We start from the raw sequence: 15,361 nt of genomic DNA on the forward strand, positions 1-15,361 counted from the left end.
ACTTTGGTGTGAAAAGTGCAAATCAATCCCAGAACAACAGCAAAGGACCTTGTGAAGATGCTGGAGGAAACAGGTACAAAAGTATCTATATCCACAGTAAAACGAGTCCAATATCGACATAACCTGAAAGTCCACTCAATAAGAAAGAAGCCACTGCTCCAAAACTGCCATAAAATAGCCAGACTACGGTTTGCAACTGCACAAGGGAACAAAGATCATACTTTTTGGAGAAATGTCCTCTGGTCTGATGAAACAAAAATAGAACTGTTTGGCCATAATGACCATCGTTATGTGTGGAGGAAAAAGGGGGAGCCTTGCAAGCCGAAGAACACCATCCCAACCGTGAAGCACGGGGGTGGCAGCATCATGTTGTGGGGGTGCTTTGCTGCAGGAGGGACTGGCGCACTTCACAAAATTGATGGCATCATGAGGAGGGAAAACTATGTGGATATATTGAAGCAACATCTCAAGACATCAATCAGGAAGTTAAAGCTTGGTTGCAAATGGGTCTTCCAAATGGAGAGTTACCCCAATACCCCAAGCATACTTCCAAAGTTGTGGCAAAATGGCTTAAGGACAACAAAGTCAAGGTATTGGAGTGGCCATCACAAAGCCCTGACCTCAATCCTATAGAAAATTTGTGGGCAGAACTGAAAAAGAGTGTCCGAGCAAGGAGGCCCACAAACCTGGCTCAGTTGCACCAGCTCTGTCAGGAGGAATGTGCCAAAATGCATCCAAGTTATTGTGGGAAGCTTGTGGAAGGCTACCTGAAACGTTTGACCCAAGTTAAACAATTTAAAGTTAATGCTACCAAATACACTCAATTAGTATGTAAACTTCTGACACACTGGGAATGTGATGAAAGAAATAAAAGCTGAAATAAATCATTCTCTCTACTATTATTCTGACATTTCACATTCTTAAAATAAAGTGGTGATCCTAACTGACCTAAGACAGGGAATTTTTACTAGAATTAAATGTTAGGAATTGTGAGAAACTGAGTTTAAATGTATTTGGCTAAGGTGTATGTAAATTTCTGACTTCAACTGTATGTATGAAGGCCTCTTATGATAGCAGCTTACAACGAGCTGCCTTCAATTGTGTCAAAAATATTCTATTACAAATTAATCATCCACATTACACATAAAACAACCCAACTTCAACATCCTTTTGATGATTTTCTGGTTGTTAACTTGTTTTGTAGTTGAGAAAACATCCTATAACCAGACTACAACCAACTGGTCTCTGTTACAACCATGATGAGGTCAAGAAAGACTAAAAAGTTCTGGGGTCTGGTCCAGTGGTAGTGCTGCTGACACCAGACGACATATTGCCTGTCTGGGCATGGGTTGTAAACCTGACCTGCAACTTTCAATTCTGTTTCTCCCTACATCTCATTTTGCTCAATACCTCTCCAATAAAGAGCATATATGAAAAGGGAGTGGATGTCCAACAACGAGTACGCAACTTAACCATGACGTCATAATGACTTCATTGTAACCAGTTACACCTGCTAGGAGATTCATGTTTGGAGCACACTGAACCAAGGATAAGTAGGCTGAGCTAGGCGGTGAGGTGAAATATCGTCACAAGCAGGGGGTCAAGTTTAAGAGGGCTATGGAGGTGGGAGGGTTAAAGAAAAGATGAGCGCTTACTTTAGTCAGTTTTAGTCTGTCATACTGGAAAGAAAATAAACACACAGACAAAAGCGGTCATGCAAATGAGAGACGAGAGAGTTAAGATGACACAAACAGACATACAGTGCCTTCGGAAAGTAATTATCATTTTCTGTCAACGATCTAGACAAAATACCCTGTAATGTCAAAGTGGAAGAAAAATATTTTTTTTCTTTTGTTGAATTAATTGAAAATAAAAAATGAATTTATCTTGATTAGATAAGTATTCAACCCCCTGAATAAAAACATTTGTCGAATCACCTTTGGCAGCGATTACAGCTGTGAGTCTTTCTGGGTAAGTCTCTAAGAGCTTTGCACACCTGGATTGTACAATATTTGCCCATTATTTTTTTTCCTGTGCTTAGCCTTGATCCATTTCTTTTTATCCTAAAAAACTAGTCCTTGCCGATGACAAGCATACGCATAACATGATGCAGTGTAACGCCCTGGCCATAGAGAGGGTTTTTTTGTTCTTTATTTTGGTTAGGCCAGGGTGTTACATTGGGTGGGCGTTCTATGTTCCTTTTTCTATGTTTTGGTATTTCTTTGTTTTGGGCCGTGTGTGTGGCTCCCAATCAGGCACAGCTGAAGCTCGTTGCTGCTGATTGGGAGTCACACATAAGGAGCATGTTTTTCCTTTGGGTTTTGTGGGTAATTGTTTCTGTTTTGAGTATTTTCCTAACAGGACTGTTTGCTGTCGTTTGTTCATTTTGTAGTGTTTATTTGAATTAAAATTCTAATGATGAACACATCCTCTGCTGCACCTTGGTTCCCTCTTCCAGACAGCCGTTACATGCAGCTTTTGGAATATTTGTATTCTGTACAGGTTTCCTTCTTTTCATTCTCTCATTTAGTTTAGTATTGTGGAGTAACTACAATGTTGTTGATCCATCCTTAGTTTTCTTCTATCACAGCCAATAAACTCTGCAACTGTTTTAAAATCACCATTGGCCTCATTGTGAAATCTCAGAGCGGTTTCTTGCCTCTCCAGCAACTCAGTTAGGAATAACGCCTGTATCTTTGTAGTACCTGGGTGTATGGATATACCATCCAAAGAGTAATTCATAACTTCACCATGCTCAAAGGGATATTCAATGTTTTTTTACCCATCTACCAATAGGTGCCCATCTTTGTGAGGCATTAGAAAACCTCCATCGTCTTTGTGGATGAATCGGTGCTTGAAATTCACAGTTTGACTGAGGGGTACAGAGATGGGGTAGTCAATAAAAATCATGTTATACCTTACTATTTCACATGCAACTTATTTGACTTGTTAAGCAAATATTTACTCTACAACTTATTTAGGCTTGTCATAACAAAAAGGTTTGAATACTTATTGACTCATTTGTAGAAATGTGTAAAAACATAATTCCACTTTGACATTATGGGGTATTGTGTGTAGATCAGTGACACAAAATATCATTTTAAATTCAGTCTGTAACACAACAAAATGTATAAAAAGTAAAGAGGTGTGAAAACTTTCTGAAGGCACTGCATATTACATACAGTATGACATGTACTGGAAGGAATGACAGAGTTGGAATGTGGATGGTTTGTCGTTAGCTGTTATGGTTTTCCAAAAGGGAGTCAAGCCGTTTGAGGCTGTCGATTATGTTCCTTGTGTCCCATTTGTTCTAACTCAGAGGCTGGAGAGGCTGAAGATATGAGTATGTGGTGAGTGTGTGCTCCTCCAACTAGGAGGATAGTGACCAACGGTGAATGTCTATTACTTTTCCCCTTCCATGTGTCGAGCCATGGTGTACCGGTAACACTCCCCACTGGAGACCACGGTCCAATCCCTGCATCCACCCTTTACACTGTTTCTCCCACTTTCCTTTCTCCCCACATCATTTTCTCACTGTCTGAATAAAGTGTCAAAACACCCCAAAAATATATATTTAAACGTTTCCCCTTCCATATGTTAGCTTATTCAGAAAGTATTACAAGCTAGTGGTGGTTGGTGGGAGGCGAAGTAGTGTGCGTGTGCATCTGTGTGTATGTGTGTGTGCGTACATGCCTTCAAATACTCATGCTCGGGGTCTGTCCTGGTACCACAGCAATGCTACAAAACACCACAGAACAGACTTCACTCATACAGCGTGGTACTCCATCAAAGTAAAGAAACAGTATGAACAGTATCTCTGAGGTGAAGTTTCCCTTAGGTACAGATCTAGGATCAGCTTCCCCCAACCTTAACCATTATTGGGGAAAATACAAAACTGACCCAAGATCAGCATCTAGGGGCAACTTCAGTACCTGTAACACAGAACATTTCACACAGAGGGCCACATAGGGGATCATGATGTCGTCAGGAAAGAGTGTTAGAGTAGGGTAGGAAGGCTAGGTCATGTTCATTAGGCACAAAACAGAAGAGAGCCCACTGAGAACGGCAGGGACTATCTGGCATTGTTCAATAAGAAACATTCATTTTCGTTGCAAAACGTTTTAAAACATTTTATGTTGCGTGCCCTAATGAACACAACCTTGAGAAGGGGTTAGGCAAGGTCAAGAGAAGTGAAAGAAGGTTAAGATAACAAAGGCCGTATGGTCACAACCAAGTATACGTTAGTATACTCTTAGTATAGCCAACTCGTAGTATAGACTCTTAGTAAACTCCTTGAGCCAATTGCAACCACTGATGGCCACTAGGTTATCACCAGCTGATCTCTCGTTATACCATCAATACACTCTAAAATCACCCGCAGAGCTGATCTCAATTGCAACCATCATCCACCACTGATTTACCGCTCCATATCGCGGATGTTCTAGTCCTGATTGATTGCAACTAACATTTATCAAGACGATTTTGTTTTCTGGTGGGTATTATCATTGGAACATTTTAATCTTGCTATTTAAGCAGACGAAGGGCGATTTATCTCTTTGACAATCATTCCAAACAACTGAAATAATGTATTTAATTTCCTCGTTTACCACGGAAAATCTATTATGGCAACGAACCAACCCAAACATTATATGAACGGAAGAAATCATGGTGCAGGATACATTTTTCGTTTCCAATTTATTTAATCCATTAATGATTTTACTTGTCCTAATAAAACATTTCTTATCAAGAGGGGAAAAGAAAATAGTCCTGAACTGTAGGCTACACAATAGACATTTGAAACTACAGTGCATCTGGAAAGTTTCCAGTTTTTTTTCCTCATCAATCTACACACAATACCCCATAATGACAAAGTGAAAACAGGTTTTTAGACACTTTTGCAAATGTATTAAATATAAAAACCGAAATACCTTATTTACATAGGCTAAAGTTGACAGTGAATGTCAGAGCAAAAACCAAGCCATGAGGTCGAAGGAATTGTCCGTAGAGCGCCAAGACAGGATTGTGTCGAGGCACAGATCTGGGGAAGGGTACCAAAACATTTCTGCAGCATTGAGAGGTCCCCAAGAACACAGTGGCCTCCATTATTCTTAAATGGAAGAAGTTTGGAACTACCAACACTCTTCCTAGAGCTGGCCGCCTGGCCAAACTGAGCAATCGGGAGATAAGGGCCTTGGTCAGGGAGGTGACCAAGAATCCAATGGTCACCCTGTAGGGGTCTAGTTCCTCTGTGGAGATGGGAGAACCATCCAGAAGGACAACCATCTCTGCAGCACTCCACCAATCAGGCCTTTATGGTAGAGTGGCCAGATGGAAGCCACTCCTCAGTAAAAGGCACGACAGCCTGCTTGGAGTTTGCCAAAAGGCACCTAATGTATTCTCAGACCATGAGAAACAATATTCTCTGGTCTGATGAAACCAATATTGACTTCTTTGGCCTGAATGTCAAGCGTCACGTCTGGAGGAAACCAGGCACCGGTTATCACCTGGCCAATACCATTCCTTATGGTGAAGCATGATGGTGGCAGCATCATGCTGTGGTGATGTTTTTCAGCGGCAGGTACTGGGAGACTAGTCCGGATCGAGGGAAAGATAAATGGAGCAAAGTACAGAGAGATGACAACCTGCTCCAGAGCGCTTAGTACCTCAGACTGGGGTGAAGGTTCACCTTCTGACAGGACAACGACCCTATGCACACAGCCAAGTCTGAATACTTTTGTAAATAAGGTATTTCTGTCATTTTAAATACATTTAAAAAATCTCTCAAACGGTTTTTGCTTCGTCATTATGGGGTATTGTTTGTAGATTGATGAGAGGAAAAAAACTATAGAATCTATTTTATAATAATGCTGTAACGTAACAAAATGTGGAGAAGGAGTCTGAATACTTTCCAAATGCACTGTAAATTGATATTGTATTCTAGTAGTTATTTAAAGTTGCACAAATGATATTGTTTTTATTAAATCTTGTTTGTGGGTAGGCTTGGAGTGAAGAGTAACATTTCCTATGCTGTGAATAGCGGACATTTCTTTATTTGTAGAACAACGTGCTAACACTCAATAGTGAACCTTTATATTTTCTTCCAGGCCAGTATGTCTACAGTGGCATATTGTACTTTATTGAAGAAACAATGTCTGAATTTGAAGGAAATGTGGTAGGGAGAGTAACCTCTTATTATTTGGATGTCGTTATCTTAACCAAAGAATCAGCTGCAGAGTGCTTTGTTTTATAATGATATTTAAATTGTCTATCACACATGTTGCATTACATATCACTTTCCTTTACAATGTGGTAATTCATTAAAATTGTCTTCAATAACTTTATTTTTTGCAGAAGAGTAGCCTCGCTGTAGGCATAATTTGGCTAAGTAGGCGACTTGTCTGTAAATAAACATTTTAACTAAATCCAAGTAATTGACATATACTACATTTCTAGTGAAAATAATTTTTTACAGTTGTAATATGTCATATTCTTCCATGTATCTTTTTCGATTTCGCTGTTCCTGATAGTATGTTTCATTGGGGCGGGAGTAGTAAACGCAGACAATGACCATTTCCCACGCCATTTCCACTGTCTTGTATCAAGCTGGCTTGACACCGTAACAGTGTCAGATCAGCTGGTCTGCTAGTTTCATTACACTGTTTATTAGTTGCAAGCAGAGTTATTTTAGCTTGGCGCTCCGTGTAATCTCCCGTTTAGTAGTGTGTTATGAAATCCAGCGGTAACCTGCAGTAATAAGGTAGGGAACTTCAGTCTTATGTATGCAGTTAAAATGTAGAGATGGGTGGATGAAAGGTACACTGCAATTTGACGTCATACCTGTACAAAGCGGGGGTCACTTCCTGCTTAAAGACCACTAGAGTTCAGTTGTTTTTTATGTCTGTAAGCAGGAAGTGACCCTGCTTGTATGATGGACATGTCTCAAGGGAGTTCATAAAAAGGAAAAGAGCCAATAGTGTCAGTCTTGACAGATTTGAATTCTGTCTGTAAACAGGAAGTGGCCCCCAGCAATGTATGATGATATCATATTGATGAGTGTACCTTTAAGGTAGGATGGGATAATGCAGTGTGATCGAGGCATGGAAAGATGAGCAACAGTCATTTAGGGTAATGTTAAATAGTCTGAGGGTTTCCAGTTACCATGATTAACCATTTTAACATCTGCTCTAGCAGCATAAAAAGTACATTATGAGTTAACTCTTCTAAGCTAGCATGGCATGAGGGAGATGAGATCAGGTCAGTGCAAGGGTAGGCTAATATAGTTGGTTAGCAAGGGGTAAGCTAGGTAAGGCTAACATAGCTTAGCATAGAGAGTGTTGGTTAGTCTCATCAGGTAGAGTAGGGCGGGATTGGTAAAGACAGGATAGAGGCGCACGTTAGCTTAGCATAATGTAGGGTGGCATAAAGGAAAAACAATTAGCCTATCGCAGGGATAGTGGGCAAGTCACGAGGCATGAGTACAAGCTAGAAGGAAAGAGGTGAAAAACCAGAAAAAGAGTGATGCTTACTTTGGAAAGTCGCTTGTGAGACTAGCATGCATGAGAAGAAGAACAAAGAAAATCAGAAAACTAAAACAAAAAGAGCAAATATATATAAGGAACAAAAACGTTTCAAGTTACAGACTTGGCTTGTGGGGGGTTTTATGATTGTTCAGGTGGTGAAGAAATGTAACAACCATGTCTCAAAAGTAAACATGGCAAACAAAAGCATGACAAGTGACGGACAAGTCAACTCCTGAGAGTGGAGGTGAGGCAACATCAGCATGGAATGGGATATGAAAAAGGTTGAGAAGAACCTTACTATGATATACAGTGCATTCGGAAAGTATCCAGACCCCTTCACTTTTTCCACATTGTTACGTTACAGTGATTTAAAAAGTCCCCCCCCCCCTCAATCTACACACATTACTCCATAATGACAGAGCAAAAACAAGTTTAGACATTTTTGCAAATGTATAAAAAATAAAGAACTTATCACATTTACAAAAGTATTCAGACCCTTTACTCAGTACTTTGTTGACGCACATTTGGAAACGATTACAGCCTCGAGTCGTCTTGGGTATGACGCTACAAGCTTGGCACACCTGTATTTAGGGAGTTTCTCCCATTCTTCTCTGCAGATCCTCTTAAGCTCTGTCAGGTTGGATGAGGAGCATTGCTGCACAGCTATTTTCAGGTCTCCCCAGAGATGTTCGATCGGGTTGAAGTCCGGGCTCTGGCAGGGCCCCTCAAGGACATTCAGAGACTTGTCCCGAAGCAACTCCCGCGTTGTCTTGGTTGTGTGCTTAGTGTCGTTGTCCTGTTGGAAGGTGAACCTCCGCCCCATGCTGAGGTGCTGAGCGCTCTGGAGAAGGTTTTCATCAAGGATCTCTCTGTACTTTGCTCCGTTCATCTTTCCCTCGATCCGGACAGGTTTCCCAGTCCCTGCCGCTGAAAAACATCCCTGTAGCATGATGCTGCCATCACAATGCTTCAATGTAGGTATGGTCCCAGGTTTCCTCCAGACGTGACACGCTTTTTGGCAAACTCCAAGCGGGCTGTCGTGCCTTTTACTGAGTGGCTTCCGTCTACCATAAAGGCCTGATTGGTGGAGTCCTGCAGAGATGGTTGTCCTTCTGGAAGGTTCTCCCATCTCAGCAGAGAAACTCTGGAGCTCTGTCTGAGTGACCATCAGATTCTTGGTCACCTCCCATACCAAGGCTCTTATCCCTCGATTGCTCAGTTTGGGCGGGTGGCCAGCTCTAGGAGGAGTGTTGGTGGTTCCAAACTTCTTCCATTTAAGAATGATGGAGGCCACTGTGTTCTTGGGGACCTCTCAATGCTGCAGACATTTTTTGGTACCCTTCCCCAGATCTGTTCCTTGACACAATCCTGTCTCCGAGCTCTACGGACAATTCCTTTGACCTCATGGCTTGGTTTTTGCTCTGACATGCACTGTCAACTGTGGGACCTTATACAGACAGGTGGGTGCCTTTCAAAATCATGTCAAATCAATTGAATTACCACAGGTGGTCTACAATCAAGATGTAGAAACATCTCAAGGATGATCAATGGAAACAGGATGGCCCTGAGCTCAATTTTGAGTCTCATAGCAAAGGGTCTGAATACTTATGCAAAGGTATTTCTGTCAAAATCTGTTTTCGCTTTGTCATTATGGGGTATTGTGTGTAGATTGATGAGGAAAATGTTTTATTTAATCCATTTTATAATACGGCTGTAATACTCTCCGAATGTACTCTACTTGAGTATTTGACAAAGATGCATGTTTTCAAAATCCACTACCGAATGGCAGAGAAACATTTTTTACAGATGGACCTTGTCAATTTCATTCTGACAGCCCGCATTGGAGTATATTCTACAGTAAATTAATTTCAATTGGGAGAAAGTAATCAATTATACAATTTGTACAAAGATCGCTGCTGTTTCTTTTGTTGTGAGAGTGTGGATTACTTTTAGGTACAGCGGATCAGAAGTCCTAAAAGGCAAACTACTGTGATGATATGCAGTGGGTGGGGCTAGAGAGGCTAGAGATGTCATGTGATGGCTATGTGTTTGTGTCATGTCCATACTTGCACCTGGGTCCAGACCAGGGCATGGTTGTTTCTCTAATTACCAAAGAAGTTAAACTAAGTTAGGACAACAGGTCTGAGATAGGGGGAAACACTCCTGGAATGGGTGTGTTACCTTAACCTTTGAATTAATTGAGTGTGTTACTTCGTACATTTTCTCCACCAATACACAATTGTGTTTTGGCCCATGAATGTGTGTTTCATCCAGTGTGTGTTTGGTCCAGGCACACATGCTCACCTTGGAGTTCTTGCCCCCGTGGCTGCGTGTGGTGGAGTGTACCGACTGACTGTAAGTGCGCTGCACCACCTGCTCTATGGTGGAGGGGGACTTGTCCTTGTCAGAGGAGGGGTCCGAGTGGCCCTTCTCCACCATGTTCTCACCACTGGGGTCCAGGCTCTGCTGGGGCGTGGGTGAGCGAGAGCGATGGCGCAGGACGGGCGAGCAAGTGGGCGTGCTCCGGTTCGAATTGCTAGCAGTGCTGTTGGGGAGAGAGAGAGAGGAAGTGAGAGAGAGAGAATGACTAAAATGACTGCTTAAACTCTGTGATACTCACAGCACTTATGGGCTGAATTCTTGAGATGCAAATGTGTATTCGACATGAATAATGTGCAATTGTTTTTATTTATTTCAACCTACAAAGACCTTATAAAAAACATCCACTCCATTGGAAGTTGAGTTGTTTGACCATCAGACAATTTAAAGAAAGCAACAACCTCCCAATCATTTGTTCACTTCCTCCAGTGGAAAAGATTGGTCTTTGATACCGCAGAGCACATCAATGAGGCACCGTCTCTGTCCTTGACAAGAGAGGACAATTTTATCGACCAACTGATGTCATATCCAGACCACTAGAGAGTCTCTACTCTCCAGGGCACTTATTCATAAAGTGTTTCAGAGTAGGACTGATGATCGAGGATCACTTTGCCTTTTAAATCATAATGAATAAGAGGGGAGACCTGATCCTAGATCAGCACTAAGATATTTTATGAACACGGTTCCAGACCTTCAGGTTTAGGCTCTGGCAGATTCAGTGTACTTCATTTGACATCAGGCAACTAAGGCTCTTTTGGCCATGTTGGTCTAGCTCAGTGAAGAGAACACTAACTTCCCTGCCCTAAGCTCTCTCCTGGCCCATTTCACTAAGTCTGAATTTGTCTTGCTAGGTGACCTAAACTGGGACATAAACCATCTGACCAAGTCCTAAAGCAATGGGACTCCCTAAATATTTATCAGATTATTACCAATCCCACAAGGTATGACTTCAAACACCCAGAAAATGCTACTCTTCTTGACGTTATCCTCACAAATAATCCTGAGTGGTATCAGTCAGGTGTTTTCTGTAAAGACCACTGTTTTACAGCCTGTGTCCGCAATGGCTGCTCAGTGAAACGACCTGTCCTGATTTGTCATAGACGCTTGCTAAAAAACGTGAATGAGCAAGCATTCCTTAATGAACTGGCCTCTGTAAAATTGTATAGAATCAGTTTGATCCCCTCTGTCAAAGACACTTGGATCTTCTTTCTTTATATTTTCAGTGGTATTGTTAACAAACACGGCCCCATAAAGAAAATGAGAATTAAAAACAGGTTCAGCCCCTGGTTCGACCGTGATCTTGCAGAGTTACTCCACCTCAAGAATTGCATTTGGCAAAAGGCTTGGCACACGCATACCCAGACTGACTGATTCTCGTTCAGGCAAATGAGAAATAAGTCCACTCGGGCTATATGGAAGGCCAGAGTTAGTTACTTTAAGGAGCAGTTCTCTCTCTGTAGGTCTAACCCCAAGAAGTTCTGGAAAACAGTTAAAGACCTGGAGAATAAACCCTCCTCACAGCTGCCCATGTCCCTTAAAGTTGATGATGTGGTTGTTACTGACAAGAAGCACATGGCTGAGCTCTTTAATCACCACTTCATTAAGTCTGGATTCCTATTTGTCTCAACCATGCCTCCTTGCCTGTCCAACATTTCCTCATCTCCCAACCCTTCTAATGCGACTACCCCCGATGCTTCTCCCTCTTTTTCCCCTGCCCCGCTACAAAGTTTCTCCCTGCATGCAGTCACTGAGTCCGAGGTGCTAAAGGAGCTCCTGACTCTTGACCCCAAAAAAACATCTGGTTCAGATGGTTTAGACCCTTTCTTCTTTAAGGTTGCTGCCCCTATCATTGCCAAGTCTATCACTGACCTTTTTAACCTGTCTCTCCTTTCTGGGGAGTTTCCCATTGCTTGGAAGGCAGCCACATTTCGTCCTTTATTTAAAGGGGGAGATCAAGCTGATCCTAACTGTTACAGGTCTATTTCTATTTTTCCCTGTTTATCAAAAGTGTTGGAAAAACTTGGCAATAATCAACTGACTGGCTTTCTTGATGTCTATAGTATTCTCTCTGGTATGCAATCTGCTTTCCACTAAAGTTATGGATATGTCACTGCAACCTTAAAGGTCCTCAATTATGTCAACATTGCCGTTGATTCTAAGCAATGTTGTGCTGCTATTTTTATTGACTTGGCCAAAGCTTTTGATAAGGTAGACTATTCCATTCTTGTGGGCCGGCTAAGGAGTATTGGTGTCTCTGAGGGGTCTTTGGTCTGGTTTGCTAACTCCCTCTCTCAAAGAGTACAGTGCATAAAGTCAGAAAATCTGCTATATCAGCCACTGCCTGTCACCAAGGGAGTACCTCAAGGCTCAATCCTAGGACCCACGCTCTTCTCAATTTACATCAACAACATAGCTCAGGCAGTAGGAAGCTCTCTCATCCATTTATATGCAGATGATACAGTCTTATACTCAGCTGACCCCTCCCCGAATTTTGTGTTAAATGCTCTACAACATAGCTTTCTTAGTGTCCAACAAGCTTTCTCTACCCTTAACCTTGTTCTGAACATGTCCAAACAAAGGTCATGTGGTTTGGTAAGAAGAATGGCCTCTTCCCACGTGTGATTACTACCTCTGAGGGTTTAGAGCTTGAGGTAGTCACCTCATACAAGTACTTGGGAGTATGGCTAGACGGTACACTGTCCTCTCAGCACAGGCTAAAGTTACATCTAGACTTGGTTTCCTCTATCGTAATCGCTCCTCTTTCACCCCAGCTGCCAAACGAACCCTGATTCAGATGACCATCCTACCCATGCTAGATTACGGAGACATAATTTATAGATCGGCGAGTAAGGGTGCTCTCGAGCAGCTAGATGTTTTTTTACCATTCGGCCATCAGATTTGCCACCAATGTTCCATATAGGACACATCACTGCACTCTATACTCCTCTGTAAACTGGTCATCTCTGTATACCCGTCGCAAGACCCACTGGTTGATGCTTATTTAAAACACTCTTAGGGGGGAGGGGGGAGTGAGGCCTATCTGAGATATCTACTGCAGCCCTCATCCTCCACATACAACACCCGTATGCGACTGGAACGAGCTGCAACAAACACTCAAACTGGACAGTTTTATCTCAATCTCCTTATTCAAAGACTCAATCATGGACACTCTTATTGACAGTTGTGGCTGCTTTGCGTGATGTATTGTTGTCTCTACCTTCTTGTCCTTTGTGCTGTTGTCTGTGCCCAATAATGTTTGTACCATATTTTGTGCTGCTACCATGCTGTGTTGCTACCATGTTGTTGTCATGTTATGTTGCTAACATGCTGTGTTGTCATGTGTTGCTGCCTTGCTATGTTGTTGTCTTAGGTCTCTTTTTATGTAGTGTTGTCTCTTTTGTCGTGATGTGTGTTTGGTCTTATATTTTATTATTTTCTTTATTTGTATTTTTAATCCCAGCCCCTGTCCCCACGGGAGGCCTTTTGCCTTTTGGTAGGCCGTCATTGTAAATAAGAATGTGTTCTTAACTGACTTGCCTAGTTAAATAAAAATGTAAAAAATTAAAACAACTTCACTAAACCCTCTTCATGGTTGCTGAGAGAACAGCTGCTCTGCTGCAGGGGTTGGCGCCTCATCTCACCCTCCCTCCTTCTCTGTCTCCATCCCTCTCTCTCTCTCTATACCAACAGTAAGCTCCCACGCAACGTTCCCCTGTGGAGTGTCCCGCCACCCCCTTTCACACACTCTCTTTTTTTTATCCCTCGCTCTCTCCCTCCCTCTTTCTCCACAGTTTACATCCCTTTCTATATCACCTTGGGGCTTTGGGTGCAGACTGTATTATTGAAGCAGAGTGTGCGTGTGTCTGTGTGTCAGGCAGAAAAAGCGAACAGATTCCAACAAACGAGAGAGGGAGGTCATAGAATACCCTCTCGGGCATACTGTCTGGTACAATATGGAAGATTATATTGAAATTGAATTATTGAGACACATTACTTTGACGCTCTCTTTCAATTGCTGTGTCATTGCACACAACGCTTCAGTAATACTCCCTAATTCACTCCCTAAATCTAACTTGTATTCAGTAGATTACAGCTATGGACAACATTACAAGCATACACATGGGCACGCACACACGCACAGAGCTCAGCTGAGGTTGTTGTTGTGTCTCGCCCAACTCCAGCATGTGAGAGTAGAATTATGAAACAGTACCCACCTGGTTGAAAGTGATTATAAAACGCCCTGTGTGTGTGTTGCCTTAAAGAAGGGATGGTGGGAGGATCAGTGTAGAGCAAGTGGGCGCTGGTCGAAAGAATTGCACTATAAAGGGAATAGGGAGCCATTTGGCATGCTGCCCATTGAAACCTATACTCATCTACCACTCTGTATCACACAGTAAAGCCATAACCACTGGGAACCACCAGGGTCCTTATCAATGCTCGACATTCACTCGTGTCACCATGTTATATCATGTCTGTTATACCTTTATATCATGTCTTTACTCATACCCCTGTCTTGTCTTGTGCATCACCTTTGTATCAGGGTGTTGCATCAGGGTGTTATCGTCTGTAAAAATGGACCTTAGAAACAACAACGTCCTGGCATCCATTAGTTTCCATTACACATGTTGCTTTGTGGCTCGACAGCATTCAGGGACACTTATCCACCGGTGTAGCCCATTTGTAACAGTCATCTGGAATTGACCCTTACCTTTAGGCTACAGCAAACACTGAAGCCTACATCCAGAAGAAATGTTGCTATACTATAGGAACTATAAGGGTTCAATGGCTCGCTTCATATAGCCCTACAAAAGGTTCTATATACGCCTTCATTGTGCTGCTTTATTTGTTACCGTTTTGTGTGAAGCTGTAGCCAATAGCTAAGTATGTGCTCTCGCCCAATAGCTGAGTATGCACTGTAGTTTATAGCTGACTATGTACTGTAGTTTATAGCTGAGTATGTACTGTAGTTTATAGCTGAGTATGTACTGTAGTTTATAGCTGAGTACGTACTGTAGTTTATAGCTGAGTACGTGTTGTCGCCCAATAGCTGAGTATGTGCTGTAGCCTAGCATACAAACATATTATAGGGTTATGGTTATCTTATCTGTTCTTTGTATACTTGGAGGACCGTTTTCAGTCCTGAAGAGGAACTGTGACACAAAGCATGCAAAAAGGCATAGAATTACAGTCATAGGGGTTGATTTTCCAAAATCTCTGGTTGAGCATACTTGCATCTGCCTTTGACCCTTGGATGAGGACACTAGGCTTGGGCGGTATACTGTAAGTGGCTTGCTTGCAAGATTAAGCTACTTGGTTACAGCAGAGAAAATCAGTCCCCTCCTGGATCAAGATCCCTGCTGCCAAAAATTGTTTATGAGTGAAATTGTTTTCTTTTTTTTTCTTTGGAAAGAAATAGCACCCCTTGTGTAAATTGCCAGTAATGCCGTTTACTGGCATGGTAA

General features: G+C 42.1%; 1 protein-coding gene across 3 annotated transcripts in view; it reads right to left on the minus strand.

The window, feature by feature from the left end:
• Positions 1-15,361, minus strand: part of LOC106567545 (protein Aster-B) — a 104,300-nt gene that overhangs the window by 28,650 nt on the left and 60,289 nt on the right. For all 3 annotated transcript variants that reach the window (XM_082960273.1, XM_082960270.1, XM_082960271.1), the window contains exon 2: positions 9,825-10,065. In XM_082960273.1, coding sequence (XP_082816399.1) covers positions 9,825-9,959 — 135 coding nt within the window. In that variant the 5' untranslated portion in view covers positions 9,960-10,065. The remainder of the gene's footprint in view (positions 1-9,824; positions 10,066-15,361) is intronic.

Source organism: Salmo salar, chromosome 13 (assembly GCF_965601325.2).
Source record: "Salmo salar chromosome 13, fSalSal1, whole genome shotgun sequence".
In the NCBI taxonomy this organism is placed as follows: domain Eukaryota; kingdom Metazoa; phylum Chordata; class Actinopteri; order Salmoniformes; family Salmonidae; genus Salmo; species Salmo salar.